Here is a 13,802-nt window from a genome sequence, read left to right as displayed (position 1 = left end):
TCTTTCATCCTGTTCTGACTTAACAATTTTGTATGTTTGAGGGGAAGGGTCCCCCAGTTCAAAAACTACCATCTCTTCAGTTATTCTTCCATAATATAAAATACCACCTCAGGGGTTTTAAAGTTGAAATTCCCAGAGACGGCCACATAGAACAGGGCGAGCGCTGTTTGCACAATGCACACAGCTGCATTACCTCTCACACTTGATCCCACCAACATCACCAGTCCAGCAGCAGAGCATGAGGCCAGCATTCGCCCAAGATGGCACGAAAGGGAGGAGCCAGAAAACTGAGAGTGAGTTCCTGGGCTTTAAAAAACAATAGTCTAGGGGCTGAGGCTGTGGCTCAGCAGTAGCAAGCTTGTCTGGAATGTATGAGGCACTGGGTGCGATCCTCAGCACCACATATAAATAAATAAATAAAGGTCCATTGACAACGAAAGAAAATTTTTTTAAAAAAGCAATAGTCTAAACAAAAGGCAGAAAGACTCAAAAGAACTGTCGATGAACAAACTCTTCTTCTTGCCCCTTGAAGGTGCAGTAAAGCTTCTCTGAGGAGGGACTTGAGGAGACAAGAAGAAGAGTAAGGCTCAGGAGGCACCCACGTTCCAACTTGCTCTGGGCAAAGTCTGGTGTTGGGGCAGGAAGGAGGAGAACAGTTGGACGACAGAACTCAGACTTTGGGGATCCAGGCGTGCAAGGTGTGTGTTCCTTCCTGCTGTGGTATGAGGGAGCAGGTGGGAAGCAGTAGAGAGAGCTTCATGGGACATCAGAGGAGAAATTCTGAGTCGCCAAGTCTCCATGCCCAGGCGATGGGGAAGAACAGGCCAGCCCTCCCCATGTCCCTGACAAGATGGGAAGTAGGCCAGCTTGCCCTGTAGAGATCTTGCTTTCTTGTCAAAGGGGACTCAGCCATGGGTGGAAACACAGACAGAATCTAGAAGTAAGGCAGCCAACGTAGTGCCACTTCTAAGGCCCCCCAATGTGGAAGGGTAACCACACTCACTCAGATCATTGTCCGCACAGCAGTCTCAAAACCCTAGTACTAAAATGCTTACAAAACCCTGGGAACAAAAAATTCCACCCTTGGAAAGAGAGAAGAGTGATTGTCAATTTGCTGAATATCATTCTAATTTAATAAAGAAATCAGCAACACATTGAAATTTATCTGTAGGCGAACTGATTATGTCTTTAGATAATGGCAGAGATAGATATTGAGTTTGGAGGAAATATCAAAAGTCACATTTTTATTCCTGAGTTTGTGACCTAAAAATAGCACATGCATTTGGCCTAGTCCACAGAGCCTGGTTCTTCTCTGCTGTCTCAGTTATTCCTTATGCTATGCTGCAATTACTAAACACTGACTTCCTTTATTCCTACTAGAGGGAATTTTTTTTCCTGAAAAACTGGTGATCCAGTTGATCTAAAAAGAATGGAAAGTAAAGGAGAGGTTTGCCCCCTTCACTCCTCATCAAGCTAGAAAATTTTCTAATAACCATACTTGGTCCTAATCCGATACTCTTAGGATAAGTCAAAGATTATTTAACTAACAATCTGCACCAATAAATGTGCAAGCTGATACTAACCCTGTAGTATTAGAGGTTAACCAACAGAAATTGGCATGTTGGTATGACTTTAATTCTGAACAAGAAGTTGGTATGGTTTTATCACACTGTAGAACTTTCACAAGTTTTATATTTAATTAAGCAATCTTTTTTAAAATTATTTTTTATTTTTAGGTGTGGAAACAATACCTTTATTTTATTTATTTATTTATATGTGGTGCTAAAGATCAAACCCAGGGCCTCATATGTGCTAGGCAAGTGCTCTACCACTGAGCCACAACCCCATCCCCTACTTATGCAATTTTATTTCTGCTTTTCCTTCTTGCTAACTATTTACATCCCTGTCCTTCTAATGCACATAGAATCAACTCTTTTGACCTCCTCCTGGTCCTATCATTAATGGGTTAAAATTTGGACACTTGCTAAAGAAGAACTTTCAACAACTGTGCTTTTACACTCCAATACAATAAAAAATACTTTGTTATATAAATAAAAATGTTAACTGATACACTAACTAAAACATCCCCAACAATCTGTTGAGCACATAGGAAAGAGTATCAATTAAGAATAAACTGGGAGTTGGGTGTGTTGGCACATGCCTGTAATCCCAGTGGCTCAGGAGTCTGAGGCAGGAGTTCAAAGCCAGCCTCAGCAAAAGTGAGGTGCAACTCAATAAGACTCTGTCTCTAAATAAAATACCAAATAAGGCCGGGGATGTGGCTCAGTGGTTGAGAGCCCTGAGTTCAATTATAGAATAAAATAATGAATGAGCTGGTCTTCCCTATAAAGGACAGGCAAGTGGCCTGGATAGAAGAAAGAGGCCTCTTGCTGGCAGGAGAGTGATTCCTACAGCAGCCATTGGAAGCAGCCTAACTTAGTTGTTTCATCATTTTTCTTAAAGAAAGGAAACAAAAACTTAACAACTGATTCAATGATTAATATTCTCTTGTGGGTTAAACATATGTTAAAGTCCTAAGGAACCGAACAACTCCTCAAACAGAAGCCAACGCATGAATGGATTCTTGGCTGTTGGTACTGAACATTTCTGCATTTGTAAAATTGCATGGTTCATGTGCAAAGACTTCACATGAACCCAAGGTTCTTGATCTTCAGGTTTCTCATTACTATTGAACCATCCATCACCCTCTTCAATATTTAAATTGGTCTATGTGACAAACCAGTTTGAATGACTTTGGGAAAACTCTGAACTATTTTTTAAATCCATTAAAAAAAAAAAACATTAACAATACAATTTGGAATTTGAGAGCCATGCTCTTCTCCATTAATTCAATTACTTTGTATAGTACGCTACACTCATTACCCAAGTCACAGTGACCTCCCTTCATTCCTGCCAGAGAGTGGTGTGCTTTTCAACCCTTCCTTTCTTTAGCCTTTGCTCCCAGGCAGAAACCCTGAGGGCAGCAGTGTGAGCTGCCATTTAACAGCTGATTCCAGCTGGCACTTGTCTCAGATTGAGGCCATCAATAATTTCTGTGAGACTGAACATCTCATTAAAATGACACGGCCCTGCAAAGATCACAAAAAAAAATCTGCATCTCCAGGAAGGGACCTGGTGGGACCTGGTGTGATTTCCTCAGTGCCTCCGTTGGCATAAAGAATTAGGAAGCAAAGCATCATTGATAAAGGAAATTTGTACCTTCCACTCCTACCCCAATCTGAAGTCTAATATTAAAATAATAATAATAATACAGGTTGAATAGCCTTTATTTGAAATGCTTGGGAAGAGAAGTGTTTTGAATTTCAGATTGCTTCACAATTTGGTATATTTGCATATACATCATGAGACATCTTGGAGAAGAGATCCAAGTCCTAAACCAAAATTCATTTATGTTTTATATATGCCTTATGCCCATAGCGTGAAGGTAATACTTCACCATATTTTTAATGCATGGATATTGTGACTGCAACTCATCACATGAACTCATGTGTGAATTTTTCACATGCCAGCACTTTAAAAATTTAAGTTTGGGGATCATTTCAGATTTTGGATTTTCAGATTAAAGATGATCAGCATGTATTTAAAAGTTCGATGTAAAAAAATAATGTTCTTTCAAACCACTTATGCAGTTGGTCTCAATAAAATAGCAAGGATAAACAAGAGCTAAATACATGCTGGATCTGCATCAGTTACTGAATAAGTACTTTTCAAGGGCCTGACCTCAGAGAACCCACTTAAGGCATATATCAAGATATCAACACACACACACACACACACACACACACACACACACACATACCACTATTTATGTATGTAAAATTTTACTGAAGATGCCTATAATCTAATTGGGAAACATATATAACATACTACAAATCAAACAAAAATATAAACATTACATTAATTGTATACCAAGTTATATAGCATAGACTACTATTATAAGAGTTTTGACTAAAATCTAGTGAGCTAATTTTTACATGCTAAAAATGTTTCTGTGAGATAAAATAAGGTAAAACATGGATTCAAAATCACACTGACAATGGTGAAAATCCCTTTTACATACTGCGTGTCAATGAAAGCAAGCTACTAAGGGTTGCTTGTATAAAAACTACTAGAGTATTAGCTGTGCTCTCTAGAATATTTGGATGAAATGTTGACTACTTTATTTATATCTGACCTTTATGAACAAAAGACAAGTATAAAAATAGATTCATAGTTATCTAGGAGGAAAAAAATTAAGAGCTCAGAAATCCTGATGTGACAGTTTCTATTCATAAGAATCTCCATACATCAGTTCAATGTCTGGGTGTCAGATACTGTCTAAATGAAAAACTAAATAAGAGAGGAAAAACTGCCAGTGTTAATCCAGTCAAATTAGGCCACACTCTTGACATTACATTTGCACTTTAAAATTTGGGTTTGATACACACACCTCAGAATTTACATTTAACTCATGCTAAACACATCCGTAACATTACAGTGTGCCCCAGGTACATGACAAAGAATACATTTCCTGAGTTGTTTTGACATTATTAAATTTTCACAAATATGTCATTTCCTTTGCTTCAAGAGAAAACTTTTTTTGAATAAAGACAACAGACCCTGGACTTTTTGGCTGTGCAAAATGTTTAGTAATAGATAGTGGTTTGATTAATTGCTTTGACTCTCGAAATAAAAGAATCAATCTGTTTTTAAAGAACTAAGTTCCCTAAGCCATCAGGAACTAATATCAGGTATATCAAATTTGAAATAACCGTAGTTTAAAAGGTATATATTTTCCCATTTTTTCTTTCCACTGGTTATATCAAGATTTAAGTTTTAGGGCTGGGGATGTGGCTCAAGCGGCAGCGTGCTCGTCTGGCATGCGTGCGGCCCGGGTTCGATCCTCAGCACCACATACCAACAAAGATGTTGTGTCCACCGAGAACTAAAAAAATAAATATTAAAAATTCTCTCTCTCTCTCTCTCTCTCTCTCTCTCTCTCTCTCTCTCTCTCTCTCTCCTCTCTCTCACTCTCTCTTTAAAAAAAAAAGATTTAAGTTTTAGTATGGTATAACTCTATCCTCACCACTTCTTAAATATTAGCTAATGCTCTTTCATAACAAAGACCATAGATTACAAGATAAGGACATAATGATATCTAATTAGAATTTAATGTTGTTTTTCTTGGATCTTTATTTATGTTTAGAACTTCCATTTATTTACAGCAAGTGTACCTTCCTGGTTTCTCATTTACAGAAATAATAACAATTTCCCCTGCAAGTAAGTTTGAGAAAGTGAGTCAGTTTAAGAAAAATATTCAGAAAATAGTAACACACATGGTACTCAGATAAGGCTAAATGTGTCCAATGGTAATTCACAAGTGACAAAGATTAGGGAAACGGAGCTAAAATAAACATAATAAAGATATTTATCTGGGGCTGGGGATATAGCTCAGTTGGTAGAGTGCCTGCCTTGCATGCATAAGGCCCTGGATTGAATCCACAGAACCACCCCCCGCCCCCCCCCAAAAAAATATATGTGTATATATCCATTCTTTGAGTCCATGTTAATAACTTTAATATTTTCAATGATGCAATATGGAATTCCTAAATTTTCATTTCTGTTGGCAGGGAATTGCAACCTAGTATTTAACCCCCCAAATGTGTATAAATTATTGATACAATTTGTTTGTATTAGAAGACAGAACAAGAGGACTTTTAATAAAAGTAACTTGAAATAGTTTCATGGTTATGTTCCACAGAGGTTTGGAGGTAACTTTAAATACTGCTGTATCATCACACTATGAACCTAAAAATCTGTAAGTACCATACAGGAAAGATCATATTATAACACAGCTACTTGGAACCCTAAAATGATGCTTCTTACCTGTGGTTCTGCCATAGTACATGGAAAATAATGTTCATATACTAGAAAAATCAATAGCACACTCATACAAAATTCTCCCTTCCTGCCTTTTTTTTTTTTAATTAGGCAATAACATCTACAGGGTTGTAGATGTTGATTATGTTCCTTTCCATCCAAGAAAACTAAATGAAATGGTAAATAAAAATTTAAAAATACACCCTGTTGTTGGAGTATAGTGTCAGTGTCCCCTCTTTATACTCTGAGGCCAGAAGTACCCAGGGAATGACTAGAAAAAAGCATGACTTGCAGATAAGGTGACCCAAGTCACTGGGGCTGGTACCAGTTATTTAAAATTTGATAAAAACAACTAATAGTTTGAATTTACCTACAATACTTTAAAAAAGTACGACTTTAATAATATACAGAAAAATAATTCTGTAATAAGATTGGGGAAAATGAAGGTCTAGTTTTTGACTCAAAAATGTGAAGATTCACAAAATCTGAGTGGCAACCCAAATTTTCTCCAGTGCAATAATGTGCTCAACAATATTGGAAAAACTGTTAACTCCTTTTATAGGTAAGATGTAGCATTCACTGGCACTGAAGATGCCAGTTGATTTAGTGTTTTCTGATTCATATTTTAAAATATATAAATTAGTGACTTTTTTTTAAAATTAGAAGGTATCACAAAGTGGAAGAATAAAGGATATGTGTAAACTGTGCTATAATATAAATAGTTTGCTAAAGATCCAGAGACCTGATCAATATCACTGATATAAAATCAAGCCTTACACTGGTCCAACTCAATATGCCTTTTAATAAAAATAATTCCTATTATTAATTAGGACAGAACCATGACGTGTTAACACATATGTGTGTCTCACACTTGCCACTATATAATCAGTCAACAACAATCATTTTAACTTCATGATTACGTTATTAACTTACCTTTGCCAACACAACAGGAACAGAGCCATGGTCAACATGGGAGTTTAGGCATCTCAATAATAAAGCCATCTTGTTTTGCATCTATGCTGACACTGTAATGACCTCACACTGTCAATCACTCTTTCAAGGAAAAATTAACAAACGTCTACTAAGCATGGTCCAAGATTACAGTGAATCCATTCACATCATCTGTGTTCACCATACACATCAACTGCACGAAATATTGTGAATCAAGGAAGCTAAAGTGAGCAGAGCGTTAAACAATAATCTCACATTAACCAAAATAATCAAATAGAACTTTATACTCAAGAGTCAAATATTCACAATATTAAAGCACAATCACTAGGGATTTTTTTTTAATTGTCCAGGGTTAGCTAATAATTTTACTGTTACTGTTGGACTCTGAGTCTCTTTCAAAGAAATTAGAAACATATTAATTAATACATCCACTCCTTCCCAAACCATCATGATAAACTTTTAAGTTTAAGGATCCATACTTTATAAATTAGAGAAACAATATAATAAAATATAATTTTAATCAAATATAAAGAAAAAATAATTTTATGAACCAGAGTAAAAGAGATTTAAAAAAAGAAGAAGAAAAAGTATTCACTCTTTGGATCATGTAGGCATAGAGTTTACAGAAATACCTACATGAAACACAGTTACTATTTTTTGTTAGTAGGTACACACTTAAACATCAATAGCTTAACTGGTTAACATTCCAACCAAGGTAGAAATGCAAATTTTGGAAAAAGAGCCTATAATATTGTAGTCAATAAGTGAACACAGAAAGCATTTTGTTACCATCAAATTGCAATAATGGTGGAAAACCACAGAATTCTCCTGCTATTTGTATTAAAATTACCCCTCAAACATCCACCAGAGGTTTCAGGCCCAACTATTAATTCTGTGTTCACCCATTCTATACTTAACATTAATGTGTTCTAAGGAGTACTACCATGATCTTTGAGATTTCGAAGAATCACAGCAGGAAGGCTGTGGGACTGCCACCCTGTCCCTAACTTGGCCTCTAGTTCCTTAACGTGGGCCCTGAGCATGAGGGGTGGCACTTTCAGAAGCAGGTCAAGAGGCAGCAAAGCTGAAGAAATAAAAGGGGGAAAGGTATGAAACTGTAACATAAATCACACTGAATTTCAGGAAGGTATGTTGCATTCTATTGCTACCAACACTAAGTTACCTGGTCTTGGTCTTGATCCTATTCCTCCAATGTAGTCCCTGAAAACCAAAGTAGAGGCCATTAGAATGACTCTTTAGACTTGGACTTGACAAACATTTGCTGTTGGCCTACTCTGCTGTGGTCTACATTATAAATTTAAGTGCATGCTATTCTCCTTCAAGACACTCTCAAGAGGTTAAGGGAAATAAACAAATTCTAATGCAGAACAGAATGGTCATGCAAACAGGTAGAGATGGAAGAACTCTTGTCTTACCAGGGTTGCTTATACGTTTTAAGTACAATTAAGAACATAAATCTTCATGCCCTGTGTGATTTTCTTATTACACTTAAAATCAAAACAGTGACTTTTGTACTAAAAAATATTTAAATGTTATATGTTGGATTTTCCATGATTGGTTTCTGTAGTCTTCGAAGGAAAAAAAAGAAAAGAAACCTATAAGTCTTCCGTTGACATGAGATGATTTTTTTCATTTAAAAGGGTTACTTTTTCTTAGAGTTTCTAGTGCTGTTCATATCCCTTGATTTTCTTGCCTCTAAATTCTAGACTGCCTGATGATTTCGAAAGTTGGTGTCAGGCCTTCCACCTAATCTCCAGTCTTATATTTCCCACCATAACCTACAGCCAGTTTCATAATTGTTTTCTGTAATGAAATGAGAAACATCTGTGCCCTGACAAGCTACAAGAACTATACTTCGATGTAATGCAATCCAACAAAACAATATATTGAACATCTATGAGACACAGGATAGGTATTTTCTCAGTAGGAGTGAATGTTAGGTTTCAAATACAAGCAAACATGACTGATAATTCTCTTGCCCCAACTCTTTCATTTTAATCATCAAATTTTCTATACCTGTATCCAACTCATACCTAAATTTTTAACAAAATTGCACTCATACCACTTAAGTACCAGAACAATACCAAATCCTTTGTATCCACCTATGAGTTCCTTCTCTATCCTTTTCTACCCTCTTGACTCTCACCAAGCCAGCCCCTCTCTTGATCATATATATATATATACATATATATAATTTTTTCCTGTTCCAGCCCAAGTTTCCAGAGCCCTGAAATATAATGAAACTCGCCAGTTTTGGAGTGTTAATATATTTTCCATAGACCTCTGATAAGAAACATGTTTAAAGAGAGAAAGGAATAGACAAGCTCTCGGAGAGTTCAATAGAGAAAGGTTCACAGGAGTGCCCCCCCCCCCTGGGGTGGGTAGCCTCAGGGCTGGGCTAAAGAGTTGAGCATTTGCTTTGGCTTCCTCATATCCTTGAACACGCAACAGAGCCTGGAAAATGCTTTTGGGGTACCATTATCTCCTAGCCTTCTGGATGAGTCCAGCACTGCCCAATAAAAATATAATGTAAGCCACAAGCATAATTTAAAATTTTTTTCTGGTAGCCACGTTAGTTATTAAAAAGTAAAATAAATAAATAAGGTAAAATTAATTTTATAATTTTATTTAATCAAATATTTCCCATAATATTGTCATTTTAACATGTAAAAATAAATGACCTTTTACATGGTTTGACATTTAAAATAATATTAAGTGAAACTAGAAAATTCAGCTCCTAGGTTACGCCAGCCACATTTCAACTGCTCAAGAGTCAGTCACAGGTGCACAGCACTCTCCATATTTAACACTGCAGATGCTTCCATAGAAGGAAGTCCTCATACACACATTACAGTCATGCCATATAGTTGCTAACCCTACAGTACTAGCCCAAAACAGGCCTCATCATCTTTAAAAGGTGAATAAAAAAATCCAACTTATGGAGAACTTTTATCCAAGTTTATGGGTATTCCTGAAAAGCTGGTAACCACTCATATACTGAGTTAGATGACTATTGTTGTCCTGAAGAACTCAATATTTCATATACTTGCACATATTAAAAAATATAATACGTAGTAGGATGTGTGAACGAGGCCCTCCTGGCAACGCCAGGTTGTACCACCTTTGTTACTCCTTTATATAATTCTAAATTCTTCTTTAATCAACTTTGGTGAATGTTTTCAAAGAAATATCACACAGTCACTCATTTATTCATTCACTAAATAGTTATTGAGTTCCTATTTCAATTAGGCACTGTGCTAGACACTAGAGAGGGGATGGCAAAAAGAAACCAGTCTCCATAGTCTTAGAACTTAAGAGGTTATTAAGCATAACAGGGAAAAAATATATTGATTTCTCTGGAAACTATATCATTAACCATAAGAAAATAGTCATCTGAAACTTCAAAACAGAACGGATTCATTGTGACCAGTGGTGACAGCTTCTGCTGTGCAATTGTTTTTGCCCACAGATGGACAAATGACTGAAATTATGCAGAGCCTGAGGGAAGTTGGCCTCTCTCTAGATTGAAGCATGTGGAGTGTTTATGTCCAATGGAACATTATGGCCACAAAGGATGGCGTTCCCATAATAGCTCAAGCTGGAAAACACAAAGGAAACATTCCAGACATTTTTTTGGTGAAAATGCCCAAACATATTGAAGAATGTGACCTCTGAAAGTTTTGACATGAGTGCTAGCCAATAGCAATTCAGACGGACCAAAGGACTTCAGGGCCACGGAGGTTGAAAGGACTCCAAAAGGCCATCACCTGCAGTACTCTTCTGATCTGCTGTGACCTTAAAAGAGAATCTGGAGATGTCAAAAATGAGTGTGAGCCTACAACTTCCACCTCAAATCACTAATGGGTAAGGTGGAGAACACAGTCATGAGTTGTTGTTGTAGTTTTGGTTTTTTTAATTTTAATTTTCAATAGACTTTTCACTGAATTAATTCAACAGAGCATGAATTATTGGGCCAATTATTTTGTCACCAGAGTCCTGGCTATGAAGGAAATAAAGCTCTAGACTTGTCTCTCTCATAAGAATTTCTTTAAATATATCTCTGAACGAAGAAAATATTTTCACATGGATTTTAGTGTATCACATAACTAAATTGTGAAAAGTAGTCAACACTGTTTGATGTTGACAATAATTTAAAAAGTTTTAACCTTTTAAAATGAGAAGCTTGGCTTACAATATTAAGAATATGCCTTTCGAGAAATTGCATGGAAATGCAAGGAGACCCTCAGGGTTATACAAAATTACATACAAGAGGAAGTGAGGGGAAAGGGAAAAATAATACAAGGGGGAGGAATGAATTACAGTAGAGGGGGTAGAGAGAGAAGAGGGGAGGGGAGGGGGGATAGTAGAGGATAGGAAAGGCAGCAGAATACAACAGACATGAGTATGTCAATATGTAAATTAGTGGAAGTGTAACTGATGTGATTCTGCAATCTGTATACGGGGTAAAAATGGGAGTTCATAACCCACTTGAATCAAAGTGTGAAATATAATATATCAAGAACTATGTAATGTTTTGAACAACCAACAATAAAAAAAAAAAAAGAATATGCCTTTCGAGGCTCTAGCAACTACACCAGAGGAGCTAACTAGGATTTTACAGCTGAAAGTCTCTTCTGGGCAGTGACATTCATAAGCATGTCTTGTGTGAATAAGTGACATTAGGTAGGGTTGAGCTCTCATATTCAATAAGGGCCCTCATCTATCTGTAAAGTTAATAGAGCTGCTATCAGGACCAGGAAGCGTATGATGCTCCTGTGCCCTGCACTCATATTGCAGTGACAGCCAGAAACAGATGAGCAATATGACAGCAGAGTGTAGAACTGTCGCAGGAAAGGAATCGAGGGGGGCATTGTTTTGTTTCCATTTTATTTGTTTTGTTTTGCTTGGAAGGCGGCTGGACTATGATATTGGCAGGTAGGCCAGGTTGATTCTAGCAAGTCATGATCAAGAAGAATCCATTTCATCAAAGGAAAACTAGATACAGATTATGAAAAAGGGCTGAGGAGAAAATAGCCACAAGTAAAAATAAGCAAGACATCTGTTAAAGGTGGGAATAATCACAGGTTCTAAGATGGCATACGGGTCTTTGGGGTCGCATCCTTAATGCCTTATGATTACAAAGACCATAATCATCTCTATATACAAAGATTAGAGTCAGAAACATACTCTCAAACACAAATATGCATCACCAATTTATCAAAGAAGTTGTGAACCACAGGCATCTCTGGTACTGCAAACATCTGATGTCTCAAACCAGCTTGCCAACTATACCCTGGGTTGCCTTGGCAACAGGAGGCAAGCAGGCATGGAAAAATCTTGTTGCCTGAGCAACCGAATCTTAAAAAAAAAAAAAAAAATAGGCCTTAAGCTCTGACTGTGTCAAAAGCTATAGATCCAAGCCAGTAAAGAAGATTTCAGTTCTTTACAGTGAAAGATGGTAGACTCAATCAGACATAACTTTCCTATGTACATATACGAATACACCACAGTCAATATCTACATCATGTACAACCACAAGACTGGGATTCTAATTAGAATAAGAGGCACTCCGTGTTTGTGTAAATACATCAAAATATATTCTACTGTTGTGTATAACTAAAAAGAACAAAAACCCCACAGTTATTTATCTATTAATTAACAAATATTTGTGGACTGGTACCTATATGCAAGATACTGTGTTCAGGAATGCAAAGATAAACCACACATAGTTTGGAGCATGCTTGATACACAGTAATAAATATCACCTTAAAAACTAAATAAATATTTCTGATGGATTCTCACTGTGTTGTCAAAGTTGGTCTTGAACTCATGGACTCAAGCAATCCTCCAATCTCAGTCTCCCAAAGTAGCTGAGACTATAGACATGCACCAACCACCATGCCCAGTTCAGATGAATATTCTTAAGAAGGCAATTTTTACAATGACCAGATATTACTAGGATTTTAGTTTAATAGAGGTTGAAATTCTTATGTGCCTTATCAAATTTCACTCTACAGAATGATTTAAGTTAAATAAAATGTGACTTACTGGATTAGAACTGGCATACATATATAGAGAATCAACCTATAAAGCTATACATAAAAGCTCAGCTTCAAAACTGTTAAGCCCATTTGTAATCTTTCCTGGCAAATAGTAATGCAGGCAGAAGATTTTTTTATAAAATTGTTAAATGAATGAAGTTAGAAATTTCAAAGAAATTGGGGAGTGGTCATCTCTTGGTCTTACTGTTAATTATATTCCCCAAAAAGTTTGGGTACCTTCCAATTCTAATATTGAGTTTGCTTTTTCTAGCCTTCAACTTCTATATTTCCTTCAGGAGGCAGAAGCTGTCCTTTCTAGTTCTATTTGCTCAGGTTTTACCCTGTTGGCCTGACTCATTTGCAAAATAAAGCCTATCCCAAGTTATTAGGGAGTTATTTTAGCTCTTAATTGGTTTAAGTTTAGCTCCTGCTATCTGGAGTGACCAAAGTCAAGAATTTATGCCCAAGCGCTCTCTCTGTACTATTTAGCCAGGGCCAAGTCTGAGTTGTGCTCAGATCAGGTATACACTTCCCTGTGACATCTGTTCACTGGGACCAACTCCCTGTTTTTATGAGCCAGTAAGAGTCTGCAAGAGGGAGAGCTGCCCAAAGTCTCTTTATAACTGTTACACTATTTGCTACATGGCACAAAATAGACAAGGAAAAAAACCTCTACACGCTTGATTTTCTATTTTTTTTTTTTACTCTATAATGTAGCTTTAGTATCTTCTTTTATATTTGCATTTATCATTTTGCTTCTAAATGTTTTGTAGGATGAGTTCACATTTCACATTAATAAAACAAGAAAATCCAAGCAAATTAGACTGAAAATTAATTTAGCTCTATTTAATGTTTTTCTTAAAATTATAAATACATTTTAGAGATCTCTCCTTTTAATTCAGAGAGGAC

At 36.5% G+C, this 13,802-nt stretch overlaps 1 protein-coding gene across 3 annotated transcripts in view; it reads right to left on the bottom strand.

The window, feature by feature from the left end:
• NEK10 (NIMA related kinase 10) overlaps positions 1-13,802 on the bottom strand; it is a 215,411-nt gene that overhangs the window by 40,857 nt on the left and 160,752 nt on the right. For 2 of the 3 annotated variants that reach the window (XM_081285043.1, XM_081285041.1), the window contains exons 30-31: positions 8,015-8,052; positions 7,775-7,915 (exon numbers count right to left, since the gene is read on the bottom strand). In XM_081285043.1, the coding sequence (XP_081141169.1) occupies positions 7,775-7,915; positions 8,015-8,052 (179 nt within the window). The remainder of the gene's footprint in view (positions 1-7,774; positions 7,916-8,014; positions 8,053-13,802) is intronic. The other variant, XM_081285042.1, reaches the window with a different exon arrangement.

Source organism: Spermophilus citellus (genome assembly GCF_964194105.1).
Source record: "Spermophilus citellus genome assembly, chromosome: 3".
Taxonomy (NCBI): Eukaryota; Metazoa; Chordata; class Mammalia; order Rodentia; family Sciuridae; genus Spermophilus; species Spermophilus citellus.
Note: the sequence above shows the minus strand (reverse complement) of the source record. Positions and strands in the feature narration are given on the sequence as shown.